The following is a 20,207-nucleotide window of genomic DNA, read 5'->3' on the forward strand; positions in this document are numbered from 1 at the left end:
GTTTGAAATGGTTTGGTCACATGGAGAGAATGAGTTAGGAAAGATAGACAAAGAGGATATATGAGTTAGAGATGGAGGGAACGAGAAGTGGGAGATCAAATTGGAGGTGGAAAGATGGAGTGAAAAAGATTTTGTGTGATCGGAGGCTGTTTGATCGAGGAAGTAATAGAAGTGTAAGAGAGACGTTTCATAATAAAAAGAGTATGTTTGAGAGAATAGAAGAGGGTTTGAAATGGTTTGGTCAAATGGAGAGAATGAGTTAGGAAAGATAGACAAAGAGGATATATGTGTCAGAGGTGGATGGAACGAGAAGTGGGAGATCAAATGGAGGTGGAAAGATGGAGTGAAAAAGATTTTGTGTGATCGGAGGCTGAACATGCAGGAAGGTGAAAAGCGTGCAAGGAGTAGAGTGAATTGGAACGATATGGTATACCGGGGTCGACGTGCTGTCAATGGATTGAACCAGGGCATGTGAAGCGTCTGGAGTAAACCATGGAAAGTGTTTGGGGCCTGGATGTGGAAAGGGAGATGTGGTTTCGGTGCATTATTACATGACAGCTAGAGACTGAGTGTCAACGAATGGGGCCTTTGGTGTCTTTTCCTAGCGCTACCTCGCACATATGAGGGGCGAGGGGGTTGTTATTCCATGTGTGGCGAGGTGGCGATGGGAACAAATAAAAGGCAGACAGTATGAATTATGTACATGTGTATATATGTATATGTCTGTGTGTATATATGTATGTGTACATTGAGATGTATAGTTATGTATATTTGCGTGTGTGGACGTGTATGTATATACATGTGTATGTGGGCGGGTTGGGTCATTCTTTCGTCTGTTTCCTTGCGCTACCTCGCTAACGCGGGAGACAGAGACAAAGCAAAATAGATATATATATATATATATATATATATATATATATATATATATATATATATATATATATATATATATATATATATATTTTTTTTTTTTTTTTTTTTTTTTTTTATACTTTGTAGCTGTCTCCCGCATCTGCGAGGTAGCGCAAGGAAACAGACGAAAGAAATGGCCCACCCCCCCCCCCCCCCATACACATGTACATACACACGTCCACACACGCAAATATACATACCTACACAGCTTTCCATGGTTTACCCCAGATGCTTCACATGCCTTGATTCAATCCACTGACAGCACGTCAACCCCTGTATACCACATCGCTCCAGTTCACTCTATTCCTTGCCCTCCTTTCACCCTCCTGCATGTTCAGGCCCCGATCACACAAAATCTTTTTCACTCCATCTTTCCACCTCCAATTTGGTCTCCCTCTTCTCCTCGTTCCCTCCACCTCCGACACGTATATCCTCTTGGTCAATCTTTCCTCACTCATTCTCTCCATGTGCCCAAACCATTTCAAAACACCCTCTTCTGCTCTCTCAACCACGCTCTTTTTATTTCCACACATCTCTCTTACCCTTACGTTACTTACTCGATCAAACCACCTCACACCACACATTGTCCTCAAACATCTCATTTCCAGCACATCCATCCTCCTGCGCACAACTCTATCCATAGCCCACGCCTCGCAACCATATAGCATTGTTGGAACCACTATTCCTTCAAACATACCCATTTTTGCTTTCCGAGATAATGTTCTCGACTTCCACACATTTTTCAAGGCTCCCAAAATTTTCGCCCCCTCCCCCACCCTATGATCCACTTCCGCTTCCATGGTTCCATCCGCTGACAGATCCACTCCCAGATATCTAAAACACTTCACTTCCTCCAGTTTTTCTCCATTCAAACTCACCTCCCAATTGACTTGACCCTCAACCCTACTGTACCTAATAACCTTGCTCTTATTCACATTTACTCTTAACTTTCTTCTTCCACACACTTTACCAAACTCAGTCACCAGCTTCTGCAGTTTCTCACATGAATCAGCCACCAGCGCTGTATCATCAGCGAACAACAACTGACTCACTTCCCAAGCTCTCTCATCCCCAACAGACTTCATACTTGCCCCTCTTTCCAGGACTCTTGCATTTACCTCCCTAACAACCCCATCCATAAACAAATTAAACAACCATGGAGACATCACACACCCCTGCCGCAAACCTACATTCACTGAGAACCAATCACTTTCCTCTCTTCCTACACGTACACATGCCTTACATCCTCGATAAAAACTTTTCACTGCTTCTAACAACTTGCCTCCCACACCATATATTCTTAATACCTTCCACAGAGCATCTCTATCAACTCTATCATATGCCTTCTCCAGATCCATAAATGCTACATACAAATCCATTTGCTTTTCTAAGTATTTCTCACATACATTCTTCAAAGCAAACACCTGATCCACACATCCTCTACCACTTCTGAAACCGCACTGCTCTTCCCCAATCTGATGCTCTGTACATGCCTTCACCCTCTCAATCAATACCCTCCCATATAATTTACCAGGAATACTCAACAAACTTATACCTCTGTAATTTGAGCACTCACTCTTATCCCCTTTGCCTTTGTACAATGGCACTATGCACGCATTCCGCCAATCCTCAGGCACCTCACCATGAGTCATACATACATTAAATAACCTTACCAACCAGTCAACAATACAGTCACCCCCTTTTTTAATAAATTCCACTGCAATACCATCCAATCCTGCTGCCTTGCCGGCTTTCATCTTCCGCAAAGCTTTTACTACCTCTTCTCTGTTTACCAAATCATTTTCCCTAACCCTCTCACTTTGCACACCACCTCGACCAAAACACCCTATATCTGCCACTCTGTCATCAGACACATTCAACAAACCTTCAAAATACTCATTCCATCTCCTTCTCACATCACCACTACTTGTTATCACCTCCCCATTTACGCCCTTCACTGAAGTTCCCATTTGCTCCCTTGTCTTACGCACCCTATTTACCTCCTTCCAGAACATCTTTTTATTCTCCCTAAAATTTACTGATAGTCTCTCACCCCAACTCTCATTTGCCCTTTTTTTCACCTCTTGCACCTTTCTCTTGACCTCCTGTCTCTTTCTTTTATACTTCTCCCACTCAATTGCATTTTTTCCCTGCAAAAATCGTCCAAATGCCTCTCTCTTCTCTTTCACTAATACTCTTACTTCTTCATCCCACCACTCATATATATATATATATATATATATATATATATATATATATATATATATATATATATATATATATATATATATATATGTATATATACATATACATACATACATACATATATGTATATATAAATATGTATATATATATATATATATATATATATATATATATATATATATATATATATATATATATATATAGAGAGAGAGAGAGAGAGAGAGAGAGAGAGAGAGAGAGAGAGAGAGAGAGAGAGAGAGAGAGATGCTCTGTGGAAGGTATTAAGAATATATGGTGTGGGAGGCAAGTTGTTAGAAGCAGTGAAAAGTTTTTATCGAGAATGTAAGGCATGTGTACGTGTGGGAAGAGAAGAAAGTGATTGGTTCTCAGTGAATGTAGGTTTGCGGCAGGGGTGTGTGATGTCCCCATGGTTGTTTAATTTGTTTATGGATGGGGTTGTTAGGGAGGTGAATGCAAGAGTTTTGGAAAGAGGGGCAAGTATGAAGTCTGTTGGGGGTGAGAGAGCTTGGGAAGTGAGTCAGCTGTTCTTCGCTGATGATACAGCGCTGGTGGCTGATTCATGTAAGAAACTGCAGAAGCTGGTGACTGAGTTTGGTAAAGTGTGTGAAAGAAGAAAGTTAAGAGTAAATGTGAATAAGAGCAAGGTTATTAGGTACAGTAGGTTTGAGGGTCAAGTCAATTGGGAGGTAAGTTTGAATGGAGAAAAACTGGAGGAAGTAAAGTGTTTTAGATATCGGGTTAGTGGGTCCGGCAGTGGATGGAACAATGGAAGCGGAATTGGATCATAGGGTGGGGGAGGGGGCGAAAATCCTGGGAGCCTTGGAGAATGTGTGGAAGTCGAGAACATTATCTCGGAAAGCAAAATTGGGTATGTTTGAAGGAATAGTGCTTCCAACAATGTTATATGGTTGCGAGGCGTGGGCTATGGATACAGTTTTGCGCAGGAGGATGGATGTGCTGGAAATGAGATGTTTGAGGACAATGTGTGGTGTGAGGTGATTTGATCGAGTAAGTAACATAAGGGTAAGAGAGATGTGTGGATATAAAAAGAGCGTGGTTGAGAGAGCAGAAGAGGGTGTTTTGAAATGGTTTGGGCACATGGAGAGAATGAGTGAGGAAAGATTGACCAAGAGGATATATGTGTCGGAGGTGGAGGGAACGAGAAGTGGGAGACCAAATTGGAGGTGGAAAGATGGAGTGAAAAAGATTTTGTGTGATCGGGTCCTGAACATGCAGGAGGATGAAAGGAGGGCAAAGAATAGAGTGAATTCGATCGATGTGGTATACCGGGGTTGACGTGCTATCAGTGGATTGAATCAGGGCATGTGAACCGTCTGGGGTAAACCATGGAAAGCTGTGTAGGTACGTATATTTGCGTGTGTGGACGTATGTATATCTATGTGTATGGGGGTGTGTTGGGCCATTTCTTTCGTCTGTTTCCTTGCGCTACCTCGCAAACGCGGGAGACAGCGACAAAGTATAAAAGAAAAAAAAATATATATATATATATATATATATATTTATATATATATATATATAAAGTTTTTATCGAGGATGTAAGGCATGTGTACGTGTAGGAAGAGAGGAAAGTGATTGGTTCTCAGTGAATGTAGGTTTGCGGCAGGGGTGTGTGATGTCTCCATGGTTGTTTAATTTGTTTATGGATGGGGTTGTAAGGGAGGTAAATGCAAGAGTCCTGGAAAGAGGGGCAAGTATGAAGTCTGTTGGGGATGAGAGAGCTTGGGAAGTGAGTCAGTTGTTGTTCGCTGATGATACAGCGCTGGTGGCTGATTCATGTGAGAAACTGCAGAAGCTGGTGACTGAGTTTGGTAAAGTGTGTGGAAGAAGAAAGTTGAGAGTAAATGTGAATAAGAGCAAGGTTATTAGGTACAGTAGGGGTGAGGGTCAAGTCAATTGGGAGGTGAGTTTGAATGGAGAAAAACTGGAGGAAGTGAAGTGTTTTAGATATCTGGGAGTGGATCTGTCAGCGGATGGAACCATGGAAGCGGAAGTGGATCATAGGGTGGACGAGGGGGCGAAAATTTTGGGAGCCTTGAAAAATGTGTGGAAGTCGAGAACATTATCTCGGAAAGCAAAAATGGGTATGTTTGAGGGAATAGTGGTTCCAACAATGTTGTATGGTTGCGAGGCGTGGGCTATGGATAGATTTGTGCGTAGGAGGATGGATGTGCTGGAAATGAGATGTTTGAGGACAATGTGTGGTGTGAGGTGGTTTGATCGAGTAAGTAACGTAAGGGTAAGAGAGATGTGTGGAAATAAAAAGAGCGTGGTTGAGAGAGCAGAAGAGGGTGTTTTGAAATGGTTTGGGCACATGGAGAGAATGAGTGAGGAGAGATTGACCAAGAGGATATATGTGTCGGAGGTGGAGGGAACGAGGAGAAGAGGGAGACCAAATTGGAGGTGGAAAGATGGAGTGAAAAAGATTTTGTGTGATCGGGGCCTGAACATGCAGGAGGGTGAAAGGAGGGCAAGAAATAGAGTGAATTGGAGTCATGTGGTATACAGGGGTTGACGTGTTGTCAGTGGATTGAAGCAAGGCATGTGAAGCGTCTGGGGTAAAACATGGAAAGCTGTGTAGGTATGTATATTTGCGTGTGTGGACGTGTATATGTACATGTGTATGGGGGGGGGTTGGGCCATTTCTTTCGTCTGTTTCCTTGCGCTACCTCGCAAACGCGGGAGACAGCGACAAAGTATAAAAAAAAAAAAAAAAAAAAAAATATATATATATATATGTATATATATATATATATATATATATATATATATATATATATGAATTTTCTTTTTTTGTCGCTGTGTCCCGCGTTTGCGAAGTAGCGCAAGGAAAACAGAAGAAAGAAATGGCCCAACCCACCCTCATACACATGTATATACATACACGTCCACACACGCAAATATACATACCTATACCTCTCACTGTACACATATATATACACACAGAGACACATACATATATACCCATTCACACAATTCACACTGTCTGCCTTTATTCATTCCCATCCCCCTCCCCCTCATGTGTGCGAGGTAGCGCTAGGAAAAGACAACAATGACCCCATTCGTTCACACTCAGTCTCTAGCTGTCATGCAATAATGCCCGAAACCACAGCTCCCTTTCCACATCCAGGCCCCACACAACTTTCCATGGTTTACCCCAGACGCTTCACATGCCCTGATTCAATCCACTGACAGCACGTCAACCCCGGTATACCACATCGATCCAATTCACTCTATTCCTTGCCCGCCTTTCACCTTCCTTAATGTTCAGGCCTCGATCACTCAAAATCTTTTTCACTCCATCTTTCCACTTCCAATTTGGTCTCCCACTTCTCCTCGTTCCCTCCACCTCCGACACATATATCCTCTTGGTCAATCTTTCCTCACTCATTCTATCGATGTGCTCAAACCATTTCAAAACACCCTCAACTGCTCTCTCAACCACGCTCTTTTTATTTCCACACATCTACCTTACCCTTATATTACTTACTCGATCAAACCACCTCACACCACATATTGTCCTCAAACATATCATATCCAGCACATCCACCCTACAGGCACAACTATATCCATAGCCTACGCCTCGCGACCATACAACATTGTTGGAACCACTATTCCTTCAAACATACCCATTTTTGCTTTCCGAGATAATGTTCTCGACTTCCACACATTCTCCAAGCCCCCAGAATTTTCGCCCCGTCCCCCACCCTATGATTCACTTCCGCTTCCATGGTTCCATCCGCTGCCAGATCCACTCCCAGATATCTAAAACACTTTACTTCCTCCAGTTTTTCCCCATTCAAACTTACATCCCAATTGACTTGACCCTCAACCCTACTGTACCTAACAACCTTGCTCTTATTCACATTTACGCTTAACTTCCTTCTTTCACACACTTTACCAAACTCAGTCACCAGCTTCTGCAGTTTCTCACATGAATCAGCCACCAGCGATGTATCATCAGCGAACAACATCTGACTCACTTCCCAAGCTCTCTCATCCACAACAGACTTCATACTTACCCCTCTTTCCAAAACTCTTGCATTCACCTCCCAAACAACCCCATCCATAAACAAATTAAACAACCATGGAGACATCACACACCCCTGCCCAAAACTTACATGTATATATAGGTTATTTAATGTATGTATGTCTCATGGTGAGGTGCCTGAGGATTGGCGGAATGCGTGCATAGTGCTATTGTACAAAGGCAAAGGGGATAAGAGTGAGTGTTCAGATTACAGAGGTATAAGTTTGTTGAGTATTCCTGGCAAATTATATGGGAGGGTATTGATTGAGAGGGTGAAGGCATGTACAGAGCATCAGATTGGGGAAGAGCAGTGTGGTTTCAGAAGTGTTAGAGGATGTGTGGATCAGGTGTTTGCTTTGAAGAATGTATGTGAGAAATACTTAGAAAAGCAAATGGATTTGTATGTAGCATTTATGGATCTGGAGAAGGCATATGATAGAGTTGATAGAGATGCTCTGTGGAAGGTATTAAGAATATATGGTGTGGGAGGCAAGTTGTTAGAAGCAGTGAAAAGTTTTTATCGAGGATGTAAGGCATGTGTACGTGTAGGAAGAGAGGAAAGTGATTGGTTCTCAGTGAATGTAGGTTTGCGGCAGGGGTGTGTGATGTCTCCATGGTTGTTTAATTTGTTTATGGATGGGGTTGTTAGGGAGGTGAATGCAATAGTTTTGGAAAGAGGTGCAAGTATGAAGTCTGTTGGGGATGAGAGAGCTTGGGAAGTGAGTCAGTTGTTGTTCGCTGATGATACAGCGCTGGTGGCTGATTCATGTGAGAAACTGCAGAAGCTGGTGACTGAGTTTGGTAAAGTGTGTGAAAGAATAAAGTTAAGAGTAAATGTGAATAAGAGCAAGGTTATTAGGTACAGTAGGGTTGAGGGTCAAGTCAGTTGGGAGGTGAGTTTGAATGGAGAAAAACTGGAGGAAGTGAAGTGCTTTAGATATCTGGGAGTGGATCTGGCAGCGGATGGAACCATGGAAGCGGAAGTGGATCATAGGGTGGGGGAGGGGGCGAAAATTTTGGGAGCCTTGAAGAATGTGTGGAAGTCGAGAACATTATATCGGAAAGCAAAAATGGGCATGTTTGAAGGAATAGTGGTTCCAACAATGTTGTATGTTTGCGAGGCGTGGGCTATGGATAGAGTTGTGCGCAGGAGGATGGATGTGCTGGAAATGAGATGTTTGAGGACAATGTGTGGTGTGAGGTGGTTTGATCGAGTAAGTAACGTAAGGGTAAGAGAGATGTGTGGAAATAAAAAGAGCGTGGTTGAGAGAGCAGAAGAGGGTGTTTTGAAATGGTTTGGGCACATGGAGAGAATGAGTGAGGAAAGATTGACCAAGAGGATATATGTGTCGGAGGTGGAGGGAACGAGGAGAAGAGGGAGACCAAATTGGAGGTGGAATGATGGAGTGAAAAAGATTTTTTGTGATCGGGGCCTGAACTTGCAGGAGGGTGAAAGGAGGGCAAGGAATAGAGTGAATTGGAGCGATGTGGTATACCGGGGTTGACGTGCTGTCAGTGGATTGAAGCAGGGCATGTGAAGCGTCTGAGGTAAACCATAGAAAGCTGTGTAGGTATTGTATATTTGCGTGTGTGGACGTATGTATATACATGTGTATGGGGGGGGGGGGGTTGGGCCATTTCTTTCGTCTGTTTCCTTGCGCTACCTCGCAAACGCGGGAGACAGCGACAAAGTATAATAAAATAAGAAAAAAAAATATATATATATATATATATATATATATATATATATATATATATATATATATATATATATATATATATATATATATATATATATATATATATATATATATATATATATATATATTCCAATGATTTCGCGGGGAAAATGATACACGATAACTTTCCAAGTGCACTTTCGTGTAATAATCACATCATCAGGGGAGATGCCAGACTGAAATATATCATTCTTAGATACACAACGAAGAGACGTAGGTAAGACTTCATTTGGTAAAAATGTGACCGTCCGAATGTATTTCGGGTGCGTCGAAGACTGACAATAAGCGTATCATAAACTTATCATGTGGATAAGCAGTTGAATTGGTTATAAATTTTATGAGCCATAAACCCCTCCAATTTGCATAGACCTTCACTAACATTAGAATTACAATTTTTTGTGTATTTGATAACAGAAGATTCAGTGATATTTTACACGTTACTGGGGTTAGAGTTAATTACTAAGCTGGCATTACTACAGTCAATTCAATTATCATAGTTTTTATCGTGATGAAACAAGGCATTTGATTCTTGTCATGTTCTTAATAAGACGAATACAAAGACAGGGTAGAAAACTTATTCCTGTTTTGAGAACTTAGACTTATGAAGAAAGGCAAAGATTTCCTCTAAAGAATCATATACTTCATGATTACCAAATGCAGGCTTTCAAAGTTTCTATAAAATTCAGCATCTCGAAGCAAACTGATCTTTTTCGAATGCAAGAAAATCCAGATACTATAACATATGGCATAAAACTTAAATCTAAGAGATGCGACAGTGACTTGGGGAAAATATCATTTAAGCATATTCCTTGGTCACTAGGACAGGTCACAGTTAAACGTTGTTGATGCAAATTTATCGGATATTTTAAAAAACAGATTAGACATATATCATTTTAGGTATCTATTGAATGAACATAAGAGGAAAAAAAGATCATATACCTTTGTTCATTTTACACATTTCAGACCCAAAGATTATACAGTAGTACAGTAAAATGTGGGATTGTGCATTAAGATTTTACATTATGATTTTTCTCATTCCATTGTGCAGACTTACCTCAGAGATGCTTGTTTTTTCTACCATTCTCTCTCTTCTTAGCTGTTGTTACTGGAGAGTGTGGAGTGTGGGAAGAGAGCCTCCTTCCCGTTCTTTCATTGTCTCAACTACTTAAAACAGAGAGAAATAGAGTCCAAAAACAGACAACTTAGGCAAGGGCTAACGGACCCACTAATGCCAATCTTTTCCAAGTGCTTTAACTTTTAACTAGTTTCTTTCCACAAGTCATTGTTTACGCTATATTACAAAAAGTAATAAAGGCAAATTTTAGGGTATTAACAATTTCAGACTGAATAACCTTTTCATTTGAACATAATAATGGAAACATTGTTAAGCTAATAATGGATGATGGCTGATCGGAAAGAACGCCGGGAGTCGCATTACCTCCAGCTGCCACCCCTGGATCAATATGGCAATATATAGTAATCCTTCTGTCGTATAAGAAATCAAATTTTACTCGAGTGGCGCGTTGACCACCGTTACCTTACATCTTCAGGGACGAGAGAGACCTACAGATTTTTCTGTACCTCTAGAGTAAAACTTTGACCAATGAGGAAATATTCCCGCCATTTCGTTCATGGACTGTACAAAAGTGAGAAAAATTTTTTTGCTGCTAATGCACAACCCATAAACTCAACACCTACCACCTACTGCACACTGTCGGCGATCGGGATGGGAGTCTCGAAAAGCTCATAGAACAAGCCTACCTGTGTGAGAACCCGTGCGTTATGTCTTCAAAAAAGTCTGCCTGAAGTTTATCAAACATTGTATCAGTAGAAGTTTGTTTCGTAAGTGGCTTTTAAAAAGACTTAAAAAATCAGGTTCTTCAAGAATCCTGCAAAACTTATCACTTTACATGGGATGTAATAAGTTCTACAAACTCCGTACTGGCTCTTGCAAATTTCTTAAGCTCTTCTGTGTTTTCAAGACTGAGTCGTTTCATGTTGCCTGTAATGTTAGGCTCCTATGCAAAAGCAACCCAGAAGAAAGTTGAGTTCCGGAGAGGTTGTGGTGAATTTCCGTTCCTTCGAGGCTTCTTTAGCGAGTCGGGGAAAATTCTTGGGAAATTTGGGTTAATGGGATCTGGGACAGAATCCTGACTAATCAAGAGTTTTAACTTGATATCTAAGGGTGGATATTGAATAGCTTAGTGAAGTAAAACTTTCAGTTAGGGATTAACTTGCCTTATTGAAAAGCGCAGTTTGTTAAAAAAGGAGTGGTTAAGAGGTGATTATTAACGTTTCTTGCGCGCGTTCATCTGCCTGAACTTTTTAACGACACTTTCAGATTTACTTCATCTTGATGCGGGCAGAGAGAATCCAGTTCAAGGATTTTCTACCATTAGACTGAAAACCTGATTTTTGCAACACCCTAAAAACAAAGATGAAAAAAGTCAAATTTGAGAACTTTATTTGAAAAATTCTTCATATATTAATCTAAGTCAAATAATATTTTTCTGATCTTACATCACCGAGTCAGTGGGAGGAGCTAAATTTGTTCCATTCTATGAATTCAGTCTCAATCACAGCAGCGTTTCTTTACTCTTTTTCCCTTGGATTTTTTCTTAACTTCTTCACACTTTTCAAAAACGATCTTTTGAGTCCTCTTTTATGAATGAACTACACGTCGTTCGTCCAACTATATATCTTAAAAAGTGGTCGATAAACTAGATTCTTAATGGCAGTACTTGTCTGTGATATGTAAATTGATTCGTAAAGATTTGATAACGTCTTCATTAAAACCTGGAAATACGTTGAATTTGGATCATATCGGCAACCTCGTCCCCGACGCATGCGCAGAATGTCACAGCTGTAAACATTCATTTAGTGACCTATTTCACTTAAGCAGCACTGGAAAAAATGATAGAAAATCAGTCTTAACATTATGTTTGACACATTAAATGTGAACTAGAAAAATCAGCAAAATGATTGATAGGAATGTCGTGTGTTTTAGAAGGTGGGACGTCTCTCCAACGGACTGTCTCCAGTAATCAAACGCCGGGAAACGACATATGAAATTCACAAATCCTGTACTAGACGTAGACTATGGCATGCTCTAAAATCTGTCCAAAGTATGTGCAAAAACGGTTAGAAATCTCTAACTTTCATATGGCGTCTTGAATTATACATACGAAGAGAATATAAGATGTGATCACAAAAGTTATTGGTTTATAGGAATGTAATAAGTAAAGCTCCACGTATTAACTTGTAATGGAATTGGATGATATACTTCGCAGGTCAACGTCTGGGATCACGTGTTGAGCACGGACACAATTGCCGAGATTGCTGCTTGTGAGGCCGACCCTCAGGGTAACTACGTCTCCTGGGAGGGCGGGTGGAAGCTCTCCAACCTCACAGAGTACCACGTCCCTCTCAAGTACTTCTGCCAGAAGACTACAGACTCTACCTACTTTTGGTTCCCGAAGACGACACAAGCCTTTGGATTCTACATCTGCGAGGCCCTAGGCACTCACCTGCCCCTCCCGACTACCATGGACGAGGTGGATAAATTGCATGAGCTCTCTGCCCAGGCTTGGCCCAACGAACCTGTCATATGCAGAAGTAGATTTTGGGCTTCCATTATTGACATCTATGACCAAGGCACCTGGGTTACTCACTACGATAATGCTATCGCTCCTACTCCTGCCTGGTATGACGGAGAGCCCAATGGTATCTTCTACGAGGACTGCGCGCAGATTAAACCTGACGGTGTAGCAGATATTAACTGCTTCACCAACCTTAAGTGTGCTGTATGTGAATTTCCTGAGTTGCAGATCTTCTCTCTCCTCGGGACCTGCGAACTGGAGCTCCGAAACATCTATTTTATCGCCTACCAGGAAGACCTGGGAGGGCTTATTTTCAAGGGATACGGTGAGTACAACATCCGTAAAGAAGGAGAGGAATGGCTGTGGGTCAGCTTGTTGAAGAATGAGACCTTGGCTAGACTAGACGTCAGTGCTCCTCATGGTATGCCCATGGGTCGTCGAGATTGGCATCTTGAGACAACAGTGTGCAACCAGGTAGAAGGTACACGAAAGCTGGTCCTGACGCCGTGTTCGTCAGAGAGCTACAGTTGTGATGATGCCACTTGTATTCCCCTCGAAAATCGCTGTGACCTCAAGTACGACTGTCTTGACCGTAGCGACGAGGTTAACTGCGAACTAATCAGCAAGCCTGAAGACTACAAGAATGATCTGCCACCGAGACTCAGCAGTAAAAAAGAAGACCTACGTTTACCAGTAATACTTCACATTAGTATTGAGACCATCACTGTCTACACAACACAGATGACTATGCAAATGTCATACGAGATAGAGATGATCTGGTTCGACAACCGCCTCACGTTCCGCAACCTGAAGACGAACGATAGTCTGAACAAGGTGCCCTTCACTAGCATGATGGAGCTATGGTCGCCCACCGTCGGATTCATCAACACGGAGGGAAACCAGCACACGATGGTAGATTTAGAGACTTCGCTATACTTGCATCGGCTGCAACCACCTTCAGGCAGGGACAGTGGCGCCCCGGGGGAAGGTAACTTGTATTGTGCATGATCACAGGTTCCTCAGTTATAATATCTATAGAATTATGTGTAATAGAAGCCATGTGTTATGAGTTATATCAGTGGGAAACTGTTTCCACAGTTACTAGATCTCCCCATCTAAAACAAAGTGAACTGGTTATCCTTTGCGGGACACCTGAACGCTAAATGGCTATAAGGATTCGATGATTTTGATAATTCAAACGAAAATATTTGTTCTCTGAAGTGTATGGACTTCCGTGAAGTACCGTTTAGAGTTTTTGACTTCAACGAATTCACGGGCCGCCCAGTGTCGTTTCCGCATTTGCTCTAATCATGATCACAGAAGATGTCCATGATCCAGCTGTTCATCCTACCCCAGGGACTCTCGATATATATATATATATATATATATATATATATATATATATATATATATATATATATATATATATATATATATATATATATATATATTTATATTTATTATACTTTGTCGCTGTCTCCCGCGTTTGCGAGGTAGCGCAAGGAAACAGACGAAAGAAATGGCCCAACCCCCCCCCCCATTACACATGTATATACATACGTCCACACACGCAAATATACATACCTACACAGCTTTCCATGCCTTGGTTCAATCCACTGACAGCACGTCAACCCCGGTATACCACCTCGCTCCAATTCACTCTATTCCTTGCCCTCCTTTCACCCTCCTGTATGTTCAGGCCCCGATCACACAAAATCTTTTTCACTCCATCTTTCCACCTCCAATTTGGTCTCCCTCTTCTCCTTGTTCCCTCCACCTCCGACACATATATCCTCTTGGTCAATCTTTCCTCACTCATACTCTCCATGTGCCCAAACCACTTCAAAATACCCTCTTCTGCTCTCTCAACCACGCTCTTTTTATTTCCACACATCTCTCTTGCCCTTACGTTACTCACTCGATCAAACCACCTCACACCACACATTGTCCTCAAACATCTCATTTCCAGCACATCCATCCTCCTGCGCTCAACTCTATCCATAGCCCACGCCTCGCAACCATACAACATTGTTGGAACCACTATTCCTTCAAACATACCCATTTTTGCTTTCCGAGATAATGTTCTCGACTTCCACACATTCTTCAAGGCCCCCAGAATTTTCGCCCCCTCCCCCACCCTATGATCCACTTCCGCTTCCATGGTTCCATCCGCTGCCAGATCCACTCCCAGATATCTAAAACATATATATATATATATATATATATATATATATATATATATATATATATATATATATATATATATATATATATACATATATATATATATATATATATATATATATATATATATATATATATAAATATATATATATATATATATATATATATATATATATATATATATATATATATATATATATATATATATATATATATATATATATATATATATATATATATATATATATATCTTCTGTTTCCCATTTTAGAAAGTTAATACAAGGAGGGAAGGATTTCTGGCCCCCCGCTCCCGTCCCCTCTAGTCGCTTTCTACGACACGCGAGGAATACGTGGGAAGTATTCTTTCACCCCTATCCCCAGGGATAATATACATATATATATACACATACACATACACACACATACACATACATACGCACATACACACACACACACACACATACATATATATACATATGAAAAAGTAAGAAACAGTTTAGAAAACAAACTTTTAGCTTGAAATGAATGAACTATATCTATCACATTGTTCAGCAGTCACTATATGTAACACCATATCCACCATATTGTTCAACAGTCACTATCTTTTCCCACTATAATAAATTGTCATACTGTCAGTCGTCGAAATATTTTCACCATATTGTTTAGTACTCACTGTCCACCAATTTTCTTTCTTTTTCTTCACCAAACACCACATTGTATCACATCTATACATCTGTTCGCGTCACTGAACGATACATCATTTCTACTGTTCTGCGTCGGGTAGCAGCTGTTGACCATGCGCAGGAAGTTCACCAGGTTCTTCTCATGCAGAGGCTGGTAGGCGATCATCATGGTCCCCGCCTTCACTGCCTTCACTGCCTCTCAACTCCTAAGTTGCCAACTGGTTCACAGTAGTTCCGGAGCTTCGGTTCATTCGGTGCTTCGTGTACCAGACGCAGCTCTGAGTGTACCGCTCTCAAACAACCATTTTGCAAATCTAGCAGGTAAACCTGCAGGAACTCCACTGACTGCAGCTGGAAGAGACGCCCTTGTACTAGGTGTGCTACTAGAATTAGTACTGGAGATCCACCATGTTTAGTACAAATTATGATACCATTTAATGAAGTTGACAAATGAATGCCAAATGCTCCTCTTCTCAATTGACAGCTTGACACATTAGGCTCCGCTGCTACAACAGCGGTAGGTAAAGGCAAGAGTTTTGGAAAGAGGGGCAAGTATGAAGTCTGTTGGGGATGAGAGAGCTTGGGAAGTAAGTCAGTTGTTGTTCGCTGATGATACAGCGCTGGTGGCTGATTCATGTGAGAAACTGAAGAAGCTGGTGACGGAGTTTGGTAAAGTGTGTGGAAGAAGAAAGTTAAGAGTAAATGTGAATAAGAGCAAGGTTATTAGGTACAGTAGGGTTGAGGGTCAAGTCAATTGGGAGGTGAGTTTGAATGGAGAAAAACTGGAGGAAGTGAAGTTTTTAGATATCTGGGAGTGGATCTGGCAGCGGATGGAACCATGGAAGCAGAATTGGACCATAGGGTGGGGGAGGGGGCGAAAATTCTGGGAGCCTTGAAGAATGTGTGGAAGTCGAGAACATTATCTCGGAAAGCAAAAATGGGTATGTTTGAAGGAATAGTGGTTCCAACAATGTTGTATGGTTGCGAGGCGTGGGCTATGGATAGAGTTGTGCGCAGGAGGATGGATGTGCTGGAAATGAGATGTCTGAGGACAATGTGTGGTGTGAGGTGGTTTGATCGAGTAAGTAACGTAAGGGTGAGAGAGATGTGTGGAAATAAAAAGAGCGTGGTTGGGAGAGCAGAAGAGGGTGTTTTGAAATGGTTTGGGCACATGGAGAGAATGAGTGAGGAAAGGTTGACCAAGAGGATATATGTGTCGGAGGTGGAGGGAACGAGGAGAAGAGGGAGACCAAATTGGAGGTGGAAAGATGGAGTGAAAAAGATTTTGTGTGATCGGGGCCTGAACTTGCAGGAGGGTGAAAGGAGGGCAAGGAATAGAGTGAATTGGATCAATGTGGTATACCGGGGTTGACGTGCTGTCAGTGGATTGAATCAGGGCATGTGAAGCGTCTTAGGTAAACCATGGAAAGCTGTGTAGGTATGTTTAGTTGCGTGTGTGGACGTATGTATATACATGTGTATGGGGGTGGGTTGGGCCATTTCTTTCGTCTGTTTCCTTGCGCTACCTCGCAAACGCGGGAGACAGCGAAAATGCACAAAGAAAAAAAAAAAAAAAAAAATATATATATATATATATATATATATATATATATATATATATATATATATATATATATATATATATATATATATATATATATATATATATATATATATATATATATATATATATATATATATAAATATATATATATATATATATATATATATATATATATATATATATATATATATATATATATATACATATATATATATATATATATATATATATATATATATATATATATATATATATATATATATATATATATATATATATATATATATATATATATATATATATATATATATATATATATATATATATGCACACCACCTCGACCAAAACACCCTATATCTGCCACTCTATCATCAAACACATTCAACAAACCTTCAAAATACTCACTCCATCCCATTCTCACATCACCACTCCTTGTTATCACCTCCCCATTTGCGCTATTCACTGAAGTTCCCATTTGCTCCCTTGTCTTACGCACTTTATTTACCTTCTATCAGAACATCTTTTTATTCTCCCTAAAATTTAATGATACTCTCTCACCCCAACTCTCATTTGCCCATTTTTCACCTCTTGCACCTTTCTCTTGACCTCCTGTCTCTTTCTTTTATACGTCTCCAACTCAATTGCATTTTTTCCCTACAAAAATCGTCCAAATGCCTCTCGCTTCTCTTTCACTAATACTCTTACTTCTTCATCCCACCACTCACTACCCTTTCTAATCAACCCACCTCCCACTCTTCTCATGCCACAAGCATCTTTTCCGCAATCCATCACTGATTCCCTAAATACATCCCATTCCTCCCCCACTTCCCTTACTTCCATTGTTCTCACCTTTGGTGTGCAAAGTGAGAATGTTAGGGAAAATGATTTGGTAAACAGAGAAGAGGTGGTAAAAACTTTGCGGAAGATGAAAGCCGGCAAGGCAGCGGGTTTGGATGGTATTGCAGTGGAATTTATTATAAAAGGGGGTGACTGTATTGTTGACTGGTTGGTAAGGTTATTTTATGTATGTATGACTCATGGTGAGGTGCCTGAGGATTGGCGGAATGCGTGCATAGTGCCATTGTACAAAGGCAAAGGGGATAACAGTGAGTGCTCAAATTACAGAGGTATAAGTTTGTTGAGTATTCCTAGTAAATTATATGGGAGGGTATTGATGAGAGGGTGAAGGCATGTACAGAGCATCAGATTGGGGAAGAGCAGTGTGGTTTCAGAAGTGGTAGAGGATGTGTGGATCAAGTGTTTGCTTTGAAGAATGTATGTGAGAAATACTTAGAAAAGCAAATGGATTTGTATGTAGCATTTATGGATCTGGAAAAGGCATATGATAGAGTTGATAGAGATGCTCTGTGGAAGGTATTAAGAATATATGGTGTGGGAGGCAAGTTGTTAGAAGCAGTGAAAAGTTTTTATCGAGGATGTAAGGCATGTGTACGTGTAGGAAGAGAGGAAAGTGATTGGTTCTCAGTGAATGTAGGTTTGCGGCAGGGGTGTGTGATGTCTCCATGGTTGTTTAATTTGTTTATGGATGGGGTTGTTAGGGAGGTAAATGCAAGAGTTTTGGAAAGAGGGGCAAGTATAAAGTCTGTTGGGGATGAGAGAGCTTGGGAAGTGAGTCAGTTGCTGTTCGCTGATGATACAGCGGTGGTGGCTGATTCATGTGAGAAACTGTAGAAGCTGGTGACTGAGTTTGGTAAAGTGTGTGAAAGAAGAAAGTTAAGAGTAAATGTGAATAAGAGCTAGGTTATTAGGTACAGTAGGGTTGAGGGTCAAGTCAATTGGGAGGTGAATTTGAATGGAGAAAAACTGGAGGAAGTGAAGTGTTTTAAATATCTGGGAGTGGATCTGGCAGCGGATGGAACCATGGAAGCGGAAGTGGATCATAGGGTGGTGAAGGGGGCGAAAATTCTGGGAGCCGTGAAGAATGTGTGGAAATCGAGAACATTATCTCGGAAAGCAAAAATGGGTATGTTTGAAGGAATAGTGGTTCCAACAATGTTGTATTGTTGCAAGGCGTGGGCTATGGATAGAGTTGCGCGAAGGAGGATGGATGTGCTGGAAATGAGATGTTTGAGGACAATGTGTGGTGTAAGGTGGTTTCATCGAGTAAGTAACGTAAGGGTAAGAGAGATGTGTGGAAATAAAAATAGCGTGGTTGAGAGAGCAGAAGAGGGTGTTTTGAAATGGTTTGGGCACATGGAGAGAATGAGTGAGGAAAGATTGACCAAGAGAATATATGTGTCGGAGGTGGAGGGAACGAGGAGAAGAGGGAGAACAAATTGGAGGTGGAAAGATGGAGTGAAAAAGATTTTGTGTGATCGGTTCCTGAGCATGCAGGAGGGTGAGAGGAGGGCAAGGAATAGAGTGAATTGGAGCGATGTGGTATACCGGGGTTGACGTGCTGTCAGTGGATTGAATCAGGGCATGTGAAGCGTCTGGGGTAAACCATGAAAAGCTGTGTAGGTATGTTTAGTTGCGTGTGTGGACGTATGTATATACATGTGTATGGGGGTGGGTTGGGCCATTTCTTTCGTCTGTTTCCTTGCGCTACCTCGCAAACGCGGGAGACAGCGAAAATGCACAAAAAAAAAAAATATATATATATATATATATATATATATATATATATATATATATATATATATATATATATATATATATATATATATATATATATATATATATATATATATATATATATATATATATATATATATGCACACCACCTCGACCAAAACACCCTATATCTGCCACTCTATCATCAAACACATTCAACAAACCTTCAAAATACTCACTCCATCCCATTCTCACATCACCACTCCTTGTTATAACCTCCCCATTTGCGCTATTCACTGAAGTTCCCATTTGCTCCCTTGTCTTACGCACTTTATTTACCTTCTTCCAGAACATCTTTTTATTCTCCCTAAAATTTAATGATACTCTCTCACCCCACCTCTCATTTGCCCATTTTTCACCTCTTGCACCTTTCTCTTGACCTCCTGTCTCTTTCTTTTATACGTCTCCAACTCAATTGCATTTTTTCCCTACAAAAATCGTCCAAATGCCTCTCGCTTCTCTTTCACTAATACTCTTACTTCTTCATCCCACCACTCACTACCCTTTCTAATCAACCCACCTCCCACTCTTCTCATGCCACAAGCATCTTTTCCGCAATCCATCACTGATTCCCTAAATACATCCCATTCCTCCCCCACTTCCCTTACTTCCATTGTT

At 40.9% G+C, this 20,207-nt stretch overlaps 1 protein-coding gene across 1 annotated transcript in view; it reads left to right on the forward strand.

Moving 5' to 3' along the window:
• The window catches only part of LOC139748089 (uncharacterized), a 125,917-nt gene that overhangs the window by 95,489 nt on the left and 10,221 nt on the right, over positions 1-20,207 (forward strand). The window contains 1 exon segment of the mRNA XM_071660701.1: positions 12,216-13,512. Within this exon segment, the coding sequence (XP_071516802.1) occupies positions 12,216-13,512 (1,297 nt within the window).

Source organism: Panulirus ornatus, chromosome 72 (genome assembly GCF_036320965.1).
Source record: "Panulirus ornatus isolate Po-2019 chromosome 72, ASM3632096v1, whole genome shotgun sequence".
In the NCBI taxonomy this organism is placed as follows: Eukaryota; Metazoa; Arthropoda; class Malacostraca; order Decapoda; family Palinuridae; genus Panulirus; species Panulirus ornatus.